Raw genomic sequence first — 23,249 nt, 5'->3', positions numbered from 1 at the left:
AAATCACAATATTGACAGTTTAATATTAAAACCAAAACATGTATCTGAAGCATCCAATAAAAAGGGGGTACTGAATGGAATAAAAATGTTCCCTTTCCTCCTTTTTGCATTCCGAACAGTGATTTAATAAAGATATTTTATTAAAAAGTGTTAGTATATTGACTTTGTTTCATACTTGCGACAAGAAGGCCTGAGTTGGTGGGGGAATGAACAAGCAAAAAAAAAAAAAAAAAGCAAGCTCATTTTATTAGTTTGCAATAATTTCCAGCCATTTATTTTATTTTGTAAAAAGGCATTATTACAACTGATCACAAACAGGAGAATCCCGGGTATTTTACAGTTATAGGTACAGAATTTAAATATTCAAGCTTGTGATGAAAATCGGCAAGGTGGTTGCAGTGTACAGTGTAAACAAATAGCTTTGGAAAGTGAACGAAAGTCCTTGAGAATTCTTTACTAAGAAAACAAAACGAACTCCTCATTCCTTCCTGAAACATGATCACAGGTCAGTGTTTAAAAATTCATTTGCAAACATAATTTAAAATGTGTTCAGCCTAAAAACAGTTTTATGAGATCCAGTCTGAATGGGGCAGTGTTGAGGTCCCTGTAAAAGTAAACATTTTCCATTTCTTAAAAGGGGGGAGGAGTGCCACAACATTTGCAGCACAGTGCAGCATAAACTCTAAATACAAAAATATTTTTCTATTGTTGGGATAATAGACCTTGCACCCTGGAAAGAAGTAACAACACTGCTACTGACAGAATATCCAGTCCATATCTTTCAAGTCACATAAGGCAATTACTGTGTTAGCTTACTGTATATGGCTAAAAGAAGGTCCAGAAAATGTCAGTCTTTGTTATGTTTTCCGGCTACTCCATGTATGTTCAGGTGTACTTTTGTGACCTGATGAGCGTTCAAATGGAGATCTATGTCCTAAAGGAGATCTTGAACCATAAGGAGACCTCTGATCTAATGGTGACCTTGGGCCACTACCAGAAGCTCTGTGGTCCATTTGCCAGTCTGAGTGGTACCTATAATCTCTGGAAGATTTATGATGGCTGTACTCTGAAGTGGAACGGTGATCTGAATGTATCCTGTGGTCTGAATGGGAACGGTGATCTGAATGAGGCCGACTGTCTTTTAAACTTCCTTCCAGGTTTGACCTGTGATCTCTGCTCCTGTGGTCATCCAACTTTCTATGTTTACTATCACTATAGTATCTGAAAAGATTTACTTATATTAGTATTATTGAACACATAGTAAAGCTACAATTATGTCAATTCAACAGAACTGCATTAGAGAAATTTCTTTGCAATTCTGCATAACTCAGAAAAGATACTTTGGTGCTTACTACAAGCACACTGCAAAACCAGGAAGGGAATTCTTAACAGATTTTACAATTGCTGAAGCAATTTACCTGCTGTCTTGTTTATAGTGATCCCAGTCTCTGTGGTCTTTTCCATTGCTGAAAGCTGAATAGGACCTTTTCCTAGAGTCACTTTTCTTATAAGCATCTCCCTGATGTCTGTCCTTATGATGATCATGATATTGTGACAAATGTCTATCAGAATAACTGTCCCTACTACTGTCATCATGGTTTGTATTCTCTTTCAGTCTTTCAACATCTGTTTAATAAAGCAGAGGTTATAACGAAGTCTCATACACTATACATTTTTTTGTTCACCAACTCAAACAGCACTTCTACCTGTCAGATTCAAAACAATATGAAAGTGGCATTATAATTTGGCAGAAACAAGATCTAAATAATTGAAAGAGAAACACACTAATGTGAGTGAACTGAGAGAAACCGCAGAAGTAAATAGAAGGCAAGCAAGCTAGAAATGTAGATATGTAGGGCTGAGAAACTAAAATTTTTCACCTTACAAACTGGAGAGGATCAGCGTGGTACAAATGAGTAGTGAGTAGAGACCAGGTGCCTTTAGTAGAGCAATTTTAAACAGAATGGTAGGAAGTTCCTCTTTAAGGAGAGATAGCCCTAGCATGAATATCAGTTTTAGAGGTACACCTTGTTAATGAAAGGTTTTTAGTGGTATTCCTAAAATACATTATACTAATTTTAAACCCATGATAACGTACTCAAGGTTTTACATAACATGATATAAAAAGAAGTGTTACAAGAAGGCAAGTGTGGGAGCATAGAAAAACAGTATTATTGTCAACGATAAAAGATAACCCATATAAATGATTGCTAACCATGACTTCAGGAAATATCTTTCTTATGATATGGTGACATTACAACTGCTACAAACAGGTATAGAGCCTCCAAGAAGTTTACAAGCATTGCGTTGGCCTCTCTCCCTCCTCAAAATTAAAACCAAAAAAAGTGTTTTGTTTTTCTTTAAAAATTAATTTATTTACTTTAAAAGAATGGCCAAGTAACTTGCTACTAAAATCAGTAAGTACCAAGTTCACTCCATGCTCAGTTGAATTTCATCAGCAAACTAGTGAAGTTACACTAAATCAGCCCATCCCTATGATATCCAGCAGTATGGGAGTTCTAGGAGACCGCTTTAAGCTTACTTCATTTTATATATCGTCATTTAAGATATCCAGCACAATAATATGCTCGAGATTTCTTACCTGGATTTCTAATTACATGTGTATTCACACTGCTGCTAATATTCTGGTCACTGTGCTGCTAAAAGACAAGTACAAAAACTGTCATTGATAAATCCCAAAGTTGCATCTGAATTCTTCAGAAAATATCCTAAGAATACAGACTAATTCACAATGAACAGTAACATACACTTCAAATGTATTGAGTGTACTCAACTGATACTTAGAATATATATTTGTATATTTAGAGTCTGAAAGTATTACCTGAGATTCTTGGCGTTTTTTGATTGCATGTTTATACAGCTTGTGCAGCTTTCTGGCATCAAATTCTGTAAACTTAGAGACAAATATCCACAAGTTTCTGAGGAAAAAGAGAGAGAGTTATAATTCTTCCCTATACTAGTTTTTATTCTATCATACAACAGAACATAGACTTAAATGAAATTACTTCAACAGTACTTCAGTAAACTGAAATCACTGTAAAGTCTGTTACACAGAACATTACCTAGCTGCACAGCAAACAATACTTAGCTGCATTTCAAACGTTTCAGAAATGAATTACTTTAATAATTTGTCATTTTATAATATTTATCACAATGACTGCAGAAGGCAAAGTGTATGAAAAGTAGTATTAATGGCAATTCTGTTAATAGAATGATTTATGTAATTGCATAAAAATGTAGTTTTCAATTTATTGTGTAAGACTTCTGCAAGGTTGTTTGAAATATATCAGAAAACCTGAGTATTTCACAGAATCATCTAGGTTGGAAAAGACCTTGAAGATCATCTAGTCCAACCGTTAACCTAGCACTGACAGTTCCCAACTACACCATATCCCCAAGCGCCATGTCAACCCAATTCTTAAACACCTCCAGGGATGGGGACTCTACCACCTCCCTGGGCAGCCCATTCCAACGCCTAACAACCCGTTCTGGAAAGAAATACTTCCTAATATCCAGTCTAAACCTTCCCTGGCACACCTTGAGGCCATTCCCTCTTGTCCTATCGCTTGTTACTTTGTTAAAGAGACTCGTCCCCAGCTCTCTGCAACCTCCTTTCAGGTAGCTGTAGAGGGCGATGAGGTCTCCCCTCAGCCTCCTCTTCTCCAGACTAAACAACCCCAGTTCCCTCAGCCACTCCTTGTACGACATGTGCTCCAGACCCTTCACCAGCTTCGTTGCCCTTCTCTGGACACGCTCGAGTAATTCAATGTCCTTTTTGTAGTGAGGGGCCCAAAACTGAACACAGGAATCGAGGTGCGGCCTCACCAGTGCCGAGTACAGGGGCAAGATCCCTTCCCTGTCCCTACTGGCCACGCTCTTTCTGATACAAGCCAGGATGCCATTGGCTTTCTTGGCCACCTGGGCACACTGCTGGCTCATGTTCAGCCGCCTGTCAATCAACACCCCCAGGTCCCTCTCTGACTGGCAGCTCTCCAGCCACTCCTCCCCAAGCCTGTAGCGCTGCTGGGGGTTGTTGTGGCCCAAGTGCAGCACCCGGCATTTGGCCTTATTGAAACTCCTCCAGTTGGCCTTAGCCCATCGCTCCAGCCTGTCCAGGTCTCTCTGCAGAGCCTCCCTACCCTCGAGCAGATCAACACTCCCACCCAACTTGGTGTCATCTGCAAACTTACTGAGGGTGCACTCAATCCCCTCGTCTAGATCATCAATAAAGATGTTAAACAGGAGTGGCCCCAAAACCGAGCCCTGGGGGACACCACTCGTGACCAGCCGCCAACTGGATTTAACTCCGTTCACCACAACTCTTTGGGCCCGGCCATCCAGCCAGTTTTTTACCCAGCAAAGTGTGTGCCCATCCAAGCCTCGAGCAGCCAGTTTCGCCAGGAGAATGCTGTGGGAAACGGTGTCAAAGGCCTTACTGAAGTCAAGGTAAACTACATCCACAGCCTTTCCCTCATCCAATAAGCAGGTCACCCTGTTGTAGAAGGAGATGAGGTTTGTCAAGCAGGACCTGCCTTTCATAAACCCATGCTGACTGGGCCTGATCCCCTGGTTGTCCTGCATGTGTTGTGTGATGATACTCAGGATGAGCTGCTCCATCAGCTTCCCGGGCACCAAAGTCAAGGTGACAGGCCTGTAATTTCCCGGATCATCCTTCCGACCCTTCTTATATATGGGTGTCACATTGGCCAGTTTCCAATCTGTCGAGACCTCCCCGGTCAGCCAGGACTGCTGGGAAATGATGGAAAGCGGCTTGGCGAGCACCCCAGCCAGCTCCTTCAGCACCCTCGGGTGTATCCCCTCCGGTCCCATAGACTTGTGTGTGTCTATGTGATGCAGTAGGTCACTGACTATCTCCTCCTGGATTGCGGGGGGTCCTTCTCCCAGTCTCTGTCTTCTGGCTGAGGAGGCTGGATTTCCTCAATACAACTAGTCTTGTTATTAAAGACTGAGGCAAAGAAGGCATTAAGCACCTCAGCCTTTTCCTCATAACTCGTTGCCATGTTTCCTCCTGCATCTAGCAGGGGATGGAGACTCTCCCTGGTCTTTCTTTTGCTACTGACATACTTATAGAAACATTTCTTGTTGTCCTTGACTGCTGAAGCCAGATTAATTTCCACCTGGGCTTTAGACCTCCAGATTTCTGCCCTGCATAGCCTCACAGCCTCTTTGTAATCACTGTGACTCGCTAGCCCCTTCTTCCAAAGGCCGTAAACTCTCCTTTTCTCCCTGAGTTGCAGCCAAAGCTCCCTGTTTAGCCAGGGTGGTCTTCTCTGGCACCAGCTTCTCTTACAGCACCTGGGGACAGCCTGCTCCTGTGCCATTAACACTTCCTTAATACTCAGTAAAGATTCTTCCAAACCTGAAATCTCTTGCAGTATAAGAAATTTGACCGACATGCCTCATTTCCTATAGATATCAGGGACAGGATTTTTTCACAGAATTCCAAAGCCTGGTCAAACCTTTTGAAACCAAATGAGAAATCTAAAAGAGTATGGAAGTAGCATGGCAAAAACTGTGATCCTAATCTATGCTATGAAAGAAGAAAGGAAACCAAATTATCTCTTTTGGTGTCAAGAAGCCAGAACCCTAAAGACAACATTTGTTTCTATGATCGTAGACACCAGATCTGAAGTCTAGAATTCTTTTAGCAAAGTTTACAGGTAGAATGCTGTTCTAATTAGTGTTTAGTTCAGAAACATCTGAAGTGTGTAGGCTCAAGAAGCATCTATCTGCTCTTTCACTGTGATGATTTAAACATTATAGTTTTGGCCTAGAGGTTTGCAAAAGTAGGTGCAACCAGCCAATGGTGTGCCCAATGACATCTGTATAAGAAACATAGAATGAATGCTTTTACTAAATTCTATGTCTTATTAAAGATAGATGAAATATATATTTTAATAATCTATGTATGTTACTGTATGAATTAATATTATAGTAGCTCTACTATGAATTTCCACTTAAAGAAATATAATGTTCACCAAGGTGTCTTTAAGACATGGATATTGCTTTTTTATTTCAGTTCACCCTAATATTTTGAAGTAAAGCAAGTACAAACAGCAGAAATATTCTATGTTAACAACAGTCTATAAGGAAATTAAACACTTAATTGAGTGTCGTATATGGAAGAGCAGGATAGATTTGAAACCATAAAGGACTGAAGTGCACATTATGATAAACTAACTCAAATTGTATTAAGAACTTAACAACAAAATATAACAAGTTCATAAACCAACATTTTTCTTATTTTTTCCGAAGTTATCACCTTGATACCAAAAAGCCGGTCGAAGAAACTCTCTAAGACTCATTTTGGAGTTTTAGAAAGCAAGCATTCTTTATTACAGTGCTGGGCGCACACGCGAATAATTTCGCAAAGGTGAGCGTGCCAGCTCCTAACACTACACAGCTTATATTGAAAGCAATTCATTCATATTCATTAAATTTCCACAAATCCATTAACATATTCATACTTTTCCTAGAATTAGTTAACATATGCATTAGTACTTTGCACATGCTCACTTCCGTTAATCTAAATGAGTCGGTGGTCCTCTGGTGGTCTCTAGTGTCAAATTATAGTCGTCTTCACCGTGTCCTTTTGATGAACCTTTACTCGGTGCATGCTCAGTTTTCCTGGAGGCTGATTGCCAAAATAGAGTCCAGCCTGGACTTGTTCAAAGCCACAATTTTCTTTGTCCAGACACTGAAGTATCCTGTTATCTACTGTTAAGGCTTCTAAACTGAGAAGCATACATTTTGTTATTTATAGATAAGCTAGTTTGTTTTACAAACAGGTCCTTGGTTCCAGTCCCCTTGTTACTGATCTGTTATTAATTTGAGCTGATTTTAATGATTTTTTGTTGATTTTGATTTAATAAGGAATGATTAGGCCTAATCAATTAAATAGAATTTTACAGGAGTATCGGTTTTATAAAAAGATAGTTGTGTTATGTTTTAAGTAGCCATTGAAATATTGTATTTAGTTTAGAATAACCATACAACCAGTCATGTTGCTACAAAATCCTTTGTAAAGTTCCAGGCTAAGGCCACGTAGGCCGGTAATAATCATTAACCAGATTTCTATTCAAAGAATAAGACTCATGACCAGGTACTATTGTTAGGCTGTTTGGTAAGGACGATTTATTGCCCTGTAGACCAGGTGTTCTAAAAGATACATTGTGAAAGGGCCTCGAAGCATGTTAAAATTGCAATGTGAGCCAAAGTCCTTGAGACAAGGACACTGGAGGGTCTTTTCTTTTAAGTCAGTGGTCCATGGTGGTCATAAAAGCAGCCCCCCGACTCATTTCAGGACTCAAGTGTGCATGACCGGAAAGAGGTGGGATTAAAGAAATGAACTATGAGAATTATCATGTTTATGCATGAGAACTTGTTTATTATGTATTACTGTATCCTATATAATCAGCATGCTACACGAGTTAGGGGTGCGTTGTTGGTGAGACGACTCCCCTGCGCACCCGGCCGTTAATAAAGGAGTGTCTGCTTATCTGCATCACACTGGTGTCGATAAGTTCTTTTGTCCCATTTGGTGACACCCTGGTATCAACCTCACAGATGTATAACACTTAAAACTCTTCTTTCATTTTGAAATACATCTCTGAGTATGTTATGATAAATGTTTTCTATAAAGTTATAGCTAATATCTGATTTTATTTTAGAGTATATTTTAAAAAAGAATAAAGGATTCAGTAACTCAAAATCATTCAGACTTCAATGCAAAAATTATAATGGCCTAATTTTGGCATGAATTAAAAAACCCCAAACAAAACAAACTTCAAAGTTGAGAAAGCCAGATTTTTTTTAATGATAAGAACTCTTTTCTGCTAAACATTAAATATACTCTAAATAGAGTTATTTTCTGTTTGCTTTTGGTTTTAAGAAGTCAGATGACTCCACCTACTGGACAAAATGCATTGCTATGCAAGTATGAAAAAGTAAATCCATTAAAAGCTGGAGCCATTTATAATCATCTTTTTATAAGTCCTTATTTAATATAGCAGAAAAATACAAGAAAGGGAGAATAAGAAACAAGAGAAATAATTTAAAACTATTCTGCTTAATAGAAGCTATTATGGATTTTCCTTTTTCAAGAGAAATCATGCAGAATAACTTACTTTCTCCACTGTTTAATTTGTTCAGGATTTGTGTACTCCTTTAGACATTCAGTAATGTGGTCCCCAATTTTGATTAGGCACTGTCTAGTGTGCTCCAGCTGTTCCCTTTCAGAAAGGCCTTTCTCTGGTCTATCCAGTTGTTTCAATGCTGCTTTGACAGGCCTCATTCTCTCTTTGCACTATAAAATGTAAAAAAGGAATATATTAATTCAAAGGAAAATAAAAGATAATTTAAATTGTAAAACATGACCCACTCTTACTGTGCTATTTATATAGTTGTGGTGGTGCAATTTCCCCCCTCCCCTGCTCACTCAGTGATTAGCGTGATTCCAACCTCCATCCTGGGCCACATACCAACCTGGGGAGGTAAGGACTACTAATGTCAGTAAACAGAGAGTTAAGGCACCCCTTTGACCGAGCCTGGCTCCTGCTCTCCCTATCACTTGGGAACGGTTATAACAGCCCATCACCTCCTAACAGCCTGGTACACCTGTACCTGGGATGTGATCGAGGGAAGGCAATAACAGAATTGCACATCCATCAGGTTCTTGCACAACTGGTGGAAGACACCAGAATACTTCATTGTTCGAGCTGGGCTGGAGTGAGAAGTACCTGACAAAAGTCAATTATCTTGGACCCTATAAATAGTGATCCCAAGTGAGACCCTTTGAGCTCTCCTGGACCACAGCAGGCCTGTGACCAGCATCTCCCCTGAGCTGGGATGCCTCTCAGGTACCAAAAACCTTAAGGTACCATCTGCTGTTAGACCTGATGGGAGGCCAGAGCGAAGCTGACCCGCTCAAGTCTCAATTATCGCCCGTATACACAGTTATTTTTACAAGCGTGGGTACATACTTATTCCACTGGATCCAAATACTTTTGTCTGTCTGTGTGTTGTATGTCTTGTGTTTATGAATGCGCATGTATATATGTATTGATTTAAGGTACTATATAGTAAGTTAGTGTGAATATTGTCATCTTCGAATCTGTAGTTAAGTAGCTATTTTAATTATAACATTTTACTGAATTATTTTGTAAATCTTTGAAATGGTTAATGATTAAGTGCTGCTAGTCATTAATAAATCTTGATTTGCTGCTAAATCATTACCATGTTAATATTTTCATCTGCAACATTAGGCAAAGACAGTACTGTCATAAGCCAAATGAAAAATAAATCTTCACTCACAGCTCTTTTAGTTTTACTACAAGGTTTAATTTAGAAAAAGTAGTATTTTAAATCCAGTTGAAAATTTACTCCTATTTGAAAGCATTAGATTGTATGCAACAAGTATTAAAGATTTAAGAAAGCACTGATTTAAAAGATTTTCTAAGGGAAAGGAATTATAACTCGGTTTTACAATCATGGGTTTAACTTTTAGCACAGGTATATAGGACAAGACTTATTTTACTTTTTAGGACCTTGAAAGCTATACAAACTCTGTCAAGGTTAAGTATGAGAATGTTTAATATATTTTAAGTAGATAATTTCTGCAACAATTAAACTTGGCATTCAACAGAGGATCAGCATTCCTTCTATGAGTAGTTTTTAAGCCAGAGTTCTATGCAGATACTGACAGAAACTGAGCTATCTAGGATAAAGATAGTTTTTGAAATACATCTCTGAGTATGTTATGATAAATGTTTTCTATAAAGTTATAGCTAATATCTGATTTTATTTTAGAGTATATTTTAAAAAAGAATAAAGGATTCAGTAACTCAAAATCATTCAGACTTCAATGCAAAAATTATAATGGCCTAATTTTGGCATGAATTAAAAAACCCCAAACAAAACAAACTTCAAAGTTGAGAAAGCCAGATTTTTTTTAATGATAAGAACTCTTTTCTGCTAAACATTAAATATACTCTAAATAGAGTTATTTTCTGTTTGCTTTTGGTTTTAAGAAGTCAGATGACTCCACCTACTGGACAAAATGCATTGCTATGCAAGTATGAAAAAGTAAATCCATTAAAAGCTGGAGCCATTTATAATCATCTTTTTATAAGTCCTTATTTAATATAGCAGAAAAATAGGTGTGCCTATATTAGTAACAGTGATGACAACACAGATGTACTCATAGATATATTTCATATGTGCATTCTTTAATTTTCACACTAATTTAAACATGTTAATAGTAAATACGGATAAACCAGTTAGCATGTTTTAAATTATAGACACTTGCTTGGAAATACCATTCAATCATAATGGCAAGGTAGGCAGAGGAAATGCATATTTTTACCTGTCACAAGGTAAACAAGAAATCAAATGAGTTAGCTTCAACAACCCACAAAGTAATTTCCATTTGAAAAGGTAAACATGCTAATTAGATTGCATCTGATCATGGCACAATGATGAATATACCTTTCAGAACAGAGGGCCTGGACAAAAAAAATGTTCTATATACAAACCCAACCTAGAATTGCTCCCATTAAGGAAGACAGGCAAGTCTGTATATCCATAATCAAAAATATGATGGGTTTGGGAGAACATCACCATCACTGTGTCAACATCTAGGGACAACTCAAAAATCAGTGAAGCTGTTCCATTACTAGTTCATGCCATTAAGTAATTAAGCAGCTACATTACATACTGCACTAACCACAGCTCAAAGCAATCTTTAAAAAGACAGTTTATAAAGTACACGGCTTAAGTGTAGAGGTGAACAGAGAAGCGTAATTGTACATGGGAATCGAGTGATTTTCAGTCACCTAGCCATACACAAGATATCCTGGAAATTACGGATGAGTCACTTATAACATTTAGATAAAAACCAAAACACAAAACAAAAACTCCCACATACATAAACTGGTCAGTACCATACTGATGAGAAAACAAGATAATTTGCCTCTCACAGCCAGCACTACAGTAGACCCAGTAAACTACATCAGCTGCATTAAAATTAATTTGATTCTATCCTTTAAGAAGCAGTATCCACAAATTATTCTTGAGGATGGATCTTCACAGTCTGTATTTTAAAACTATTCAGTGCATAGATGACTAGACAACTACTCTTCATTATACTGCATAAATGCAATAAAACAAAACTACTGGCCTGAAAACAAAACTGATTTTAGTATAGTGTTGATAACCCTTTACTGATCTAAGATTTTACTGGTAATAGAGATCTGTGTTATAATGCCTAATAGCAGAATCAAAACCATCAGAAATTGTGTTCATTTAAAATATCAAGTGTAAACACTAAGTTATCAACAAGGGACTTACCACACTGAATGTCTTCTGATCCAGTTCTTCAGATTCTTCAGATATAGGAACTGGTTCACTAGTTGCAGTAATATGAACTGGAATATCCATCAATGAAACTTTTTTATTTTTTTCTTTATTTTCAGATTTGATTTCATTTACCTAAGAACAAAATATGAAAATGTATCTGATAAGCAAACCTTATTTTTGGGCTGGAATGATATTGTAATTAGGCAATCCCTGTAATTACAGCATTCTCTTCAATAATAACAAAACCCCCATAAAATTCTGACATTCAATAGCAGTACTTTTTATTTTCTCTCTCCGAGGGATGGAGAAGGAGAATGAATAAGTTTCTTGTACCACTTGCACTCTCAGTCCCACTAAGCTATGCATCTTTAAAGAGTTAATTTCCCATTTCATTTGCCTGTCCTTGTAGATACAAGTGATTAAAAAAACCCCTTCAAATGATGCAAAAGATTTCAATGAAATGACAACTGTAAAGTAAATGATCCAAAAAACCTTTTCAACTCAAAATTGTTCACAAAAACCTGGTGGCCTTTTCCAGGGCTATATAAGAAAAATAAACCTAGTTACCTTTTCTTCCTTAACTTCTTTTTCTTTCTGTGTGTATTCTTTTACTTTGTTTTCTCTCTTTTCTTTAATATTTTTAAATTCTTTCTTATCTTCTTTTTCCTTTTTCTCCCTTTTAAAATCCCTCTTATTTTCTTTTTCTTTTGTCTCTTTGTTTTCTTCAGCTTCCTTCTTTATACCAATATCTGGCTCAGGCTTTTCTTCATTTTCTTCTTCTGCTTTTATTTTCTTATGTAGATGTTTCACTGAAACAATCCCATCCTGCAATACACCAGCATATATGCCACATCAAGTCGAGTTCCTAACTATACAAGTTTTGTAACCACCAGATTAAAATGTACTTTTTACCTGTATGCGATTTCTTTAGACTTAGGTTTATCACCTATCAAATGGAGATGGATGCAGTTGAGAAACAAAATGAGGACTACTCATTCATTTCCTTGATGTGACAGAAAACAAGTACTGATTGGGCAGGGGTAATGAGGGGGTGGCAAGAGATTAAGTCCATTTAACTTTCATATCCTCAAAGAAATCTGCCCCTGTAAAAGGTAGTTAAGCTGCAAAGAGCTAAAAACAATAAGGAAGTAGGCATCACAAGACTGAGCTGATTTTTCAGGGCATGGTGATGATAAAAGACCTCTGTTCTGGTTAGCTTTGTTCCAGTAACTTTTTACTGACCACAAATTAAACATTCACAGTCACAGGAGAAGGGAACAGAGTTCCAACTTTCTCTTTTCCAGAGGTGTTCTGAAGAATCTGGTGTTCTTTCAGCTACCTTCAAAGTCACAAAATTAGGTGCAACATGGCCCCTAAACTTCATCTGTTTTGGTTTTTTTTTTTTTCTCTAGTGGTTTCTACTGTGTGATAAATTTAAATAAATGACACAACAAAAACCAGAGACCTAAAGGAATACAGTAGAAGTAATAAAAACAAAACCAAAGTTGAGTAGTCTATTAGAATGAAAGCCTTGACATACACAGAAGCATTCACTTGCATGTCTCAAAACATCATTTATTCATGCTGTTCTTTCTAATCAAGCTTGATTTTTTTTTCCTGAGCCCGAACAAAAGTTGCTACCTGAAGAATCATTATCAGTATTAATAAATGGATTAGTTGAAACATTAATTTTATATTTAGACATTACATTAAAATGGCATTTCTAGCGGATAGAATGCTCAAGTCTTTAAAGAATGTTGAAAATGCACAATGTCACTTGTAATTGGGTGACAGCATTATTTTATGATATTATAATTTGGAAAACTAATCATAATGTCTGAGCTACAGGCTTACCATTAAATCAAAATAGATATAATCTTCCATGTGATTATACTGATGCAACATTAACTGCCACAGGAGAAGGATGCCATTCAAGTGCTTCAAATTTAAGTCAAACAGAAGATCAAATAGAAAGCGTTACTAATAGAAACAACTGAATAACCATCTTTACCATATGAATGATGTTTACCTCATTATCTTCTTCATCTTCATCAGATTTTTCTGAGGGCGGTGATGAGAAGTCACTTTTTATTTCTTCTTTAATTTTTGCAGCCTTTGTTGCTCTATTCTTCTTAGTTCTTGTTTTCCTCCTCTTTGAATTGCCCTGAATGCAAATTAGTACCTTTATTATGTCAACTGACAAGTGTCTTTGCACCACAGTTACATAAAAAGATTTTTTTTTTATGTTAAAGAAAGTGTTCATTTTGTTTATTGCCACTAATGACTACCACTTTTCTCAGACTGGAGACCAAGCCTAATGCAACAGTAGAGAATATATACAAATAAGAGAGAATAAAACAATATTAAACTTGCAATTCATTCCTTGAGTTAGTTTCATATAATATGATTAGCAGTACAGAGAAAAATTATATAAAGCAGAGTGGAGCTAAGAATAAAACAAGTATCTGCTGACATGCCTGTAAGCATATTATGTTATCTTGCTACTGAATGTCAAGCTTTACTTACTGCACCGGTAAGTCTTTGCGCTTCTTTTCTTGCAAGGTCTTTATTCAGTAATTTAATGAGGTAATCTGCACGGGTCTGTAACTGCTTGGCCTGGGGTTTCTTATCTGGATCATCAGGTAAAATCTGAGGAGAGCAATGGTAGTATCAAGTACGAGTACACATTATCAAATTAGGAAGCTGTTAGTCTGGAGCACTGGAAACAGAAAAAGCTGAATTAAAAAAAAAAAAAAAAGGTAAAAAACCAATCTACTCCAACTATACCTAACCAATATGCCAGCATGCTTCAAGAAATGGATAATTTCTTAAATATTTTATTTTTCCCCAAACACACAACTAATGTAGTCTTGGAAATGGTCTCACAGTTTACAGTAAACTCAAGAAACTAGCCTCAGATTTCTGTTTCCACTATCATAGTTCATCTAAAAAAATTCAGAGCTCCTGTACCACTGTCATCCACAAATCTCCTAGTTCTGCCTTGTGCTTCTAAATGCATTGACTCATTACCACAGGATATTTCAGAAGCCAAAAATATAAATGACTGGTTTCATAAAACAAGCAAATTAATCGAAGGCAGGGGCAGAATATCATTAAACAGATTTGTATACAACCCTGGCTCTTCAAATCCCAAAGCTATAGGCTGTTGGCAATATCATTGAATTTGCTTCACTCCAGTCTTTCCCTAAATGTTTCTCACTACTTCTAAGCAGCCATTGTGCTACTTCCAATCTGATGCAAAAGAAAGTTTCAAGCAAAGAAACCAGATAGGAAAACCAAACCAAAACCCCAAAATAACATTCCCTCCAAAAGATCAAGAATAAAGTTAACACAACTAGAGCATTTAAACTAGCGAAGCAAAAGATGGAAGAGAAAGAAATCAAGTGACAGAGATCCAAATACATAGAAATACAGAAACATGACAGGCTCTAAGAAGGTATACTTCAACTGAATACAAAAAATCTTGAAATAATTTACCAGAAGTATACAAAGGAGTACAACTGACCTAACTTCTGTGCAATTTCAGTTATCATAAAATAAGCTCTTTCAGTAACTGTTCTTATTAGCATTATTACCTAAACATCAAAAGTCCTTGATGAAATTTTGTAGATAACATACCTTCTGTGTCAAACTGAGATCAGGATCCATTTTTATCATTTCCCAGCTGCCATAGCCATATTCATAGATACCTATTAACAGATTGGAATCATCTTCCTTACCCCAATCTATATCAAAATGAGCTGCCTTGGTGTGGCATGGGATGACATATCTAGTAGAAATAAATTAGAAACATAAATAAGTGATCTTCTCAAATTTAGCAAGGGAGAGGGGAACATGCCATACATCACTAAGATCCTGGTATATTTAGGTAAGTAATCTAGATATCTATCAGGTTTCTTACAATTTCTATAAAATATTTATTGAAATCAGTACCAAAACATGTTTTAAAGCAGATCAGGATTAAGATATAAAGAACAACAGACATCTATCTGTGGCCATGGACTGAGTCAGAACTGGCTAACCATGAAGATAAGCTTAAAATATTACTCAAGTGTAATTGTTAACTAAATAAGCAGATAGTCTAGGGACTAGGATACACAAGGTAGCAAGATAAAAAGTTCAGAGGGCTAAACAACTACCAACAATTACCATCTGCTCCACTTTGACAAATATTGCTTTCTCTCAGGCAGAGGTGACACAAAAGCAGCTCCTCAACAAGCCTAATTTCTAGTCTGAATAATTAGGAGTAACTGAACCCATTCCCCAATGAATACAGTTCAGAAGCCAAAGCAAATACTGGTTTCTAAGGAGAGGGAAGAAAGAATAAAGAATGCACATGGAGCAGATTTCTGCTGCCAGTTCTTAGAGGGAATGGAGCAACACTGGTGTCCCAGTGTGCTTAGAGTCTGGATTGCTTAAATATATGCATAAAAACCTTGAATAACTTTCTACATTATGGCTTCCTTTAGGAAAAGAAAAAAATACCTTTTCCTTTCTTCTGGATCTGAAGGAATGGATTTGTGCAATGGTGCCAACTCTTCTTCATGAGAGATGACTAGCTTTGCATTCACCTGCACTCCTGATATTCGGAATGTTGGGCCTTTAACTTTCCCAAGTCTAGCTCCTTAAAATAAAGGACCAAACTATTAAAATATTTAGCCTTTATGTGTATCTTATAGACAACCATAAAGAAAAAAGTTTGATGCTACAGCAGCAGACATTCAATTATAGCAAATGACTTTTTCTTAACCAAATGCTTTAATTAAACTCCAGAATCTCAAGGTCTTCCAGATAATAGCAGATTCATTTTTAATTTCACAGTAAAGCAAAAACATGCTGCATTCTACTGCAACAACTCAGGGAAAGGGGGGAAAAACCAAACCCCAAAAGTCTTCTTACTATAATCCTTTTTTCTAAATCACCTAGCATGCTAACATTTTGTTATTGTTTTCCCCTAACATAACTGTTTTGTTATAATCAAGGTGCAAGAATTATTCAGATCTCTTGACACTTTTTATTCCTCTCCCCCACCCCCAAACACACTTTACCTGCTCTTTCTTGTCCAAAGGAATTGTCCTTTAAAGCCTTAAAGCATCCATTATGTACAAGTTCTCCCAGACGTCTAAGGTCCATCTCAGATTTATCAACTAGCTCAGCATCTCTAGCTATAGCATCTAACCTGTAAGAAAACAAATATGTTTTTACAGCTCTAAAACTTTAGTATTATGAATGACTCCTTCAGATTTTGAAACTAGAGAAGTGATCGTGTAAGTTATCATTCATCCACACTTGCTATGCTGTGTACAATTTTGATCCATGCAGTTAAAAGCAGCTATAGAAAAGAATACAGGAATTATAAAAAAGGGTGTTTCACATAGAGGACAATACAACAGGAACTATAAAGGACCCTAACTATACAGTTTTGAGTTACATTATTATACATTCTTTTACATAGAAAATGAACTATTATATATAATAAGATCACATAGACTATAAATACTATTAAGTAAAATGAAGGTGGGAAATTATTCTCAAAATACAGAGTAATACAGAAAGCTTAAAATAAGAACTGACAATGAGAAAAGTGCAAAACTGGCAGTTAGGCTGTTGAAAGCCTACAGCTTTATCCACTCTATCAAACAAGAAAACTGAACGATTGTCACTAATGCAGATTAAACAAGACAGTGGGTAAAGTATAGAGAAAAGCAGTCTTGCAAAATTTAAAATTTGTCAAACTGGCTGTCTACATACATACCATATACGAAGAAAGGAAAAAAAAACTATTTTAAATTCATGTTATAGTCAAGGCAAAAGATTAGGCACACTATTTTCTCTTCAACATAAAGTTTCTTGGTGTATTGTTCTAATTTTAATGAAAACAAGGTTCCAAGTTGCTATACAAATATAATCAAATAAGTTTACCTTTCAAGTGGGCCACCAAATTTCTTGTAACTCTTGATAAACCTAGTAACAGAAAATAATTTTGCAGTTAAAAACTGTATGCTTAACTACACTAGTTTTAAAAATGTATTTGGAAAGTCTTAGCACAAGGCTATGTGGACAATGCAAAGAAAATAAGAACTAGAGAGACTAGGACAGCTTAGTATATCAAGATAACCCACATTTTAAAGCCAAAGTTCTATTTGGTTTAATAACCGATATAAATAAAACAATAGAAGATACAATTTATTTCAAAAATTACTTTACTAATTAGTTTCACAAGACAAAGGATTCATCAATGTGATGTGTTTATAGTAAACAGAGAATTCAGACATAATGTTAGGCCTCTCATAATAAAGAGGAGCTAGATGCAATTTTAAGCTCATTTTAAGAATTAGGAAAACATAACATGAAAGATAAAGGAATGCAAGCACAAGAATACCCCTGACAAAAGCAGCAAACCATTATATGTTAGATGAAATGAAAAGGATACAAGGCTCTTTAAGGTTATTTATATAATAAAAATTTTTTTATAAGCTTTACAGTATTTTAAAGAAACACAAATACTTAAATTACAGAAGCAACGGAGCATTTCAGAAACCAATCAAAGTAAAACAAAACATTTCTCCTCCTTCTACCTAAGAAGTATTTTTAGCACCAAATATTGATGGTACCAGCTGTACAGATTCACTTATGTACTGGTTTTCGCTGAGATAGTTAATTTTCTTCATAGTAACTAATATGGGGCTATGTTTTGGATTTGTGCTGAAAACAGTGTTGATAACGCAGGGATATTTTCGTTATTGCTGAGCAGAGCTTACACAGAGTCAAGGCCTTTTCTGCTTCTCACCCCACCCCACCAGCGAGGAGGCTGGGGGTGCACAAGAAGCTGGGAGAGGACACAGCCAGGACAGCTGACCCCAACTGACCAGAGGGATATTCCAGACCATATGATGTCATGCTCAGCAATAAAAACTGCGGGGAAGATAGAGGGAAAGGGGATGTTCAGTGTTATGGCATCTGTGTTCCCAAGTAACTGTTATGCGTGATGAAGCCCTGCTTTCTGGGAAATGGGTAAATATCTGCCTGCTAATGGGAAGTGGTGAATGAATTCCTTGTCTCGTTTTGCTTGCTCGTGCAGCTTTTGCTTTTACCTATTAAACTGTCTTTTTCTCAACCCACACATTTTTTCACTTTTACTCTTCTGATTCTCTCCCCAATCCCTCTGGGGGAGACTGAGCAAGCAGCTGTGTGGCGCTTAACTGCCTACTGAGGTTAAACCACAACAACTTATCAAAATGGATTTTGTTTTTTGGGGGTTTTTTTGCTTTTTATTTTTTTATTTTAGTTTTAAAAAGCACCACATAACATTAATTCAACTACAATGGCAAAAAATTTAAACCAAAACAAAACTCACTGTAGTTATTTCCACAAAAACGTGCCTATCGTTTCTTCAACTACAGTTTTTAGGTTAAATGATGGAAAGTAGAATATATTGTTTGTGGGGTTAAAAAAAAAAGCTCACCCATTTTAGAAACTGTTTTTTCAAATCACCGTCTTCAGGGGATGCAGGAAGAATATTACATATTAAAAGATTGTAAAACAATTGCGAACTTTTTTCAAACCCCATGTTATCCCTCACCAAAATAGGTTCAAATTCTGGACATAACAGTTCCTTATATCAGCACCCCAAACTACACAGAGTAAAGCCTTAAATGCCTAGAATAAAAATTCTCAACTAAATTTAGGAAAAACAGACTGTTTTCCATATTTTCAAACTCTAAGATGATTAAAAAAAAAAAAGAAGTTTTGTCCCTTTAAACATGCATGTCCCCCCACATCTTACCGCCTAATCTCTGCATCACTAAATCCTTTAATATTTTCTCGAGGAATAGTTCGTGGTCGTCCACGTTTTTTTGGTCGTTTTCTTTCTGAGATGGAGTCACTATCAGATCCAGAATATCTTCTGCTCCTACTGCGTTTCCCTTCACTTCCATTAAAGCTGATCTGGAATTTCAGATTAAGTAGTTCAAAGCTACGTGACTAAAAAATTTTGTTAATGTGTTATCTAGTCTGTCAAAAATAGGGGGGTGGGGGTGCCATGCATGAAACACACCCAACCCAAAACAACAGCAACGAAAAACCAACCAACCAAACAACAACAACAAAATAATCAAAGTTAGTTGGTCAAAACACAGAGATACCTGTTTTGCACAGTTTCTCATCCTTGGGAGCATATATATTTCTTCAAGCTCTTTCTGTCTTTCCTCCTCTTCTATTCGTCGCCGCTGGACTTCTGGAATGATTTCTTCCCATTTTTTAAAATTTTGTTCTGGTTCCAACTCAATGTCATCTTCATCCATATTGGAAAAGTTAGCCACCTTATGTATTGGAACATAAGTATTTTCACCAAATCAATACATTATTTTATTTAAACAAAAAGTCAGTAATTAATATTTTAGGAAAACTTAGTTCAGAATAGCCTATTTTATTTATATATACACAAAACGTACACATATAAAATGCTTCATGAAGCACTGTCACTAATGAAAGTATTTTCATATATGAAATGCACACGCTCCCTGCAACATAGCTGAATATAAAGATGAGAATCTTTTTCTTCGTTTACAAGTCGAGTAATTGTCCTGGTTTAACCAGGATAGGGTTAAGTTTCCCCAGCAGTGGGGGGGGAGCTCTAGCCGGGTTATTCAGATACCATGCGGACGTCACATCCTGGCAGGTCACATTTTCCTGGCGCGGGAGCGCGGTGCACTCGTGGTTTTGTACATCGTGCTTCAAACTGCTGTATTTGGTAGCTATTTTGCTCTGTTCATTGCTATCACTATTACTGTTATTGTTATTGTTGTTGTTTGTTGTGTTGCTATTGCATTGTTGTATTAAACCTTTCCTTATTTCAGTCTTGGGGCTTTGTATTTCACTCCCTTTGTGGGGGAGGGGCAGCGGCCGCGTGGTCTCAGACCCCGGCAGGGGCTAAACCATCACAACTTTGGCGCTCCAACGTGGGGCTGGAGAAGACTGAAATAAGGACAAAAGGAGAAGTGTGTTAGAGCAATCTGTTAGGTGTAATTTTTTCTGGATTTACTTGTATTGTTTGATAAGCGTTTACAATGCTGGCCAATTTGCTTGCGTGGTGGGGCTGGATTAATCCTCATATCCCCTGTGTGTTCCCAGTGCTGGTGTTTGTTCTCGGTGGAAAATGTATCAAGGGACTTGTTCTGCTCTACTGGTTACTGTCTGCTTATAATGGGCTCGTTTCGCTGCTTGTGGGGGTGAACCGGTACCTGTTTGCTGCCTGGTCTTTTGTTTGGGGTCTCACCCCCTCTATGGGTGAGCCAGGGGAAGAGATCCTCTCGGTTTTTGAGTTTCAGCTATCCCTGGAGCATCCAGGCCAGTGTGTTCGTGGCACAATGCTTTCTAAATGTCTGCCTGATCCTGTTTTGGGCCATGCGGTACTTCTCCAACAATAGCACCACCCGGAAACCTGCCCCGGGGGCAGATAGTTATAAATGGCAAGGTGTGTGGGAGAAGATGGGCAAGTACCTGAGTGAGTGGTCACCCCCATCGTTCTGGGATTTCACTCCCAAACAAGTGCAGAGTCCTGATAAACTGGTGGAGTGTTTGGAAAAGGTGTGCTGCCAATCTGACAAACCCCGGGAGACACAAATCCTTGCGATGTGCTGGGGGCTTGCCCATGCTTACCGTGTCATCTTTAACACTGTTCACTGCCCTCAAGGGGGCGAAAGAGCTGCAGGATCTGAAAGTGAGCCTGCTGGTACAGGAGCTGGGCCAGGGGGACAGGCAGCGCCAGTGCCGGTCGCCTCCACCAGCACAGCAGCTGAGCCGAAGGGACAAGCAGTACCACTATCAGTTGCCCCGATACGGAAAACCAAATATACCAAAAAATCCCCTCGCAGTGCACAGGGTGATGATGAACCAGGCCCATCACGAGAGCAGGAGGAAGAGCCGGAGGTAACCATCCGATCTCTATCCCTCAGTGAGTTGCGAGATATGCGGAAGGATTTCAGCCGCATTGCAGGCGAGCAAATTTGCACCTGGCTGCTCCGATGCTGGGATAGTGGAGCTGCTGGTTTGGAATTGGAGGGGAGAGAGGCCAAGCAGGTGGGACCTTTAGCCAAGCAGGCTGGTATTGACAAGGCAATAGGGAAACAGGCTCAAACCCTCAGCCTTTGGAGGCAACTCCTGCTCGCTGTGAGGGAGAGGTACCCCTACAAGGATGATTCTCTATGTCGGTTAGGCAAGTGGACCAACATGGAGAAAGGCATTCAAAACCTCAGGGAAATGGCTGTGTTTGACATGGTCTATGGTGATCTGAATGATGAGCAGTCACCAATGGATCCAGATCAGGTCCCTTGCACACAGCTGATGTGGCGGAAGTTCCTGCAAAGTGGACCAGAGGCACATTCCAAAGCATTAGCAGTAGCGTCCTGGTGGCGAGACAATCAGACAGTGGATGAAGTGACTATGCAGCTCCGGCACTATGAGGGAACTCTCCCTTCCTCCCAACATGCTTTGGTTTCAGCCGTAGAGGAACTGTCTCAGAGGGTCCAGAAAATGGAACAGGACATGTCCTACGTTCCACCTGCACGGGCCGATGTCTCAGCCATTAGAAGCAGGCGTTTCCCCACCCAAGAGAAGGGCGGTAGAAGGTACACACCACGGGGCACCCTGTGGTTCTTCCTCCGTGACAAGGGGGAGAACATGAGAAGGTGGCATGGGCAGCCCACTTCCGCCCTAGCTGCACGAGTACAGCAGCTGAAAGGGAAGACCACCATGAAAGGGGAGTCTTCCAAGAGAGATGCAGCTCCAGTGTCTAGTCAGAAATCCCCCAGACAGAATAGAATGGCCGACAGTATGCTTGACCCTCTTGAGGGCACCAGGAAGTCATTCTTGCAGGAGTCACTCTTAGATCAAGTGAGTGATGGTGAGCAGGATTAGAGGGGCCCTGCCTCCAGCCAGGTGGAGGAAAGGGATAATCGGATTTACTGGAAGGTGTGGATCCGATGGCCTGGCACATCAGACCCACAAGAATATAAGGCCTTGGTAGACACTGGCGCACAGTGCACCCTGATGCCATCAAGCCACAGCGGGGTCGAATCCATCTGCATCTCCGGAGTGACAGGGGGGTCCCAACAGCTGACCCTATTAGAAGCTGAAGTAAGCTTAACTGGGAAGGACTGGCATAAGCACCCCATTGTGACTGGCCCAGATGCCCCGTGCATCCTAGGTATAGACTACCTCAGGAGAGGGTACTTTAAAGACCCAAAAGGGTACCGGTGGGCCTTTGGTATAGCTGCCCTGGAGGAGGTTGAGCAATTGTCCACTTTATCCGGCCTCTCAGAGGATCCCTCGGTGGTGGGGTTGCTTAAGGTTGAAGAGCAGCGAGTGCCAATTGCTACCAAGACGGTGCACCGGCGGCAGTACCGTACTAACCGAGATTCCCTGGTCCCCATCCATCAGCTGATCCGTCGACTAGAAAGCCAGGAGGTGATCAGCAAGACAAACTCACCTTTCAACAGCCCTATATGGCCAGTGAGAAAACCTAATGGCGAATGGAGACTGACCGTGGACTACCGTGGCCTGAATGAAGTTACGCCAGCGATGAGTGCTGCAGTGCTGGACATGCTAGAGCTCCAGTATGAGCTGGAGTCGAAGGCAGCCAAGTGGTACGCCACGATTGACATCGCTAACGCGTTCTTCTCCATTCCAATAGCACCAGAGTGCAGGCCACAGTTTGCATTCACTTGGAGGGGTATCCAGTACACCTGGAATTGATTGCCCCAGGGGTGGAAACACAGCTCCACCATTTGCCATAGACTGGTCCATACTGCACTGGAGAAAGGTGGGGCTCC

General features: G+C 38.7%; 1 protein-coding gene across 11 annotated transcripts in view; it reads right to left on the bottom strand.

Annotated features, from left to right (window-relative positions):
- Positions 1–230: 230 nt before the first annotated feature.
- The window catches only part of LOC141917785 (chromodomain-helicase-DNA-binding protein 1-like), a 49,464-nt gene continuing 26,445 nt past the window's right edge, over positions 231–23,249 (bottom strand). The window contains exons 19-33 of one of the 11 annotated variants that reach the window (XM_074811288.1): positions 19,563–19,739; positions 19,205–19,365; positions 17,341–17,382; positions 16,467–16,597; positions 15,904–16,042; positions 15,037–15,187; positions 13,924–14,046; positions 13,427–13,561; positions 11,965–12,222; positions 11,389–11,529; positions 8,169–8,347; positions 2,843–2,939; positions 2,603–2,660; positions 1,419–1,626; positions 231–1,221 (exon numbers count right to left, since the gene is read on the bottom strand). In XM_074811288.1, the coding sequence (XP_074667389.1) occupies positions 858–1,221; positions 1,419–1,626; positions 2,603–2,660; positions 2,843–2,939; positions 8,169–8,347; positions 11,389–11,529; positions 11,965–12,222; positions 13,427–13,561; positions 13,924–14,046; positions 15,037–15,187; positions 15,904–16,042; positions 16,467–16,597; positions 17,341–17,382; positions 19,205–19,365; positions 19,563–19,739 (2,364 nt within the window). In that variant the 3' untranslated portion in view covers positions 231–857. Of the gene's footprint in view, positions 1,222–1,418; positions 2,681–2,842; positions 2,940–6,288; positions 6,777–8,168; positions 8,348–11,388; positions 11,530–11,964; positions 12,223–13,426; positions 13,562–13,923; positions 14,047–15,036; positions 15,188–15,903; positions 16,043–16,466; positions 16,598–17,340; positions 17,383–19,204; positions 19,366–19,562; positions 19,740–23,249 lie in introns of those variants that run through there. The other 10 variants (XM_074811289.1, XM_074811290.1, XM_074811291.1 and 7 more) reach the window with 10 other exon arrangements.

Source organism: Strix aluco, chromosome W (assembly GCF_031877795.1).
Source record: "Strix aluco isolate bStrAlu1 chromosome W, bStrAlu1.hap1, whole genome shotgun sequence".
Classification (NCBI taxonomy): domain Eukaryota; kingdom Metazoa; phylum Chordata; class Aves; order Strigiformes; family Strigidae; genus Strix; species Strix aluco.
The sequence above is the reverse complement of the archived record's forward strand: the minus strand, read 5'-3'. Positions and strand labels throughout refer to the sequence as shown.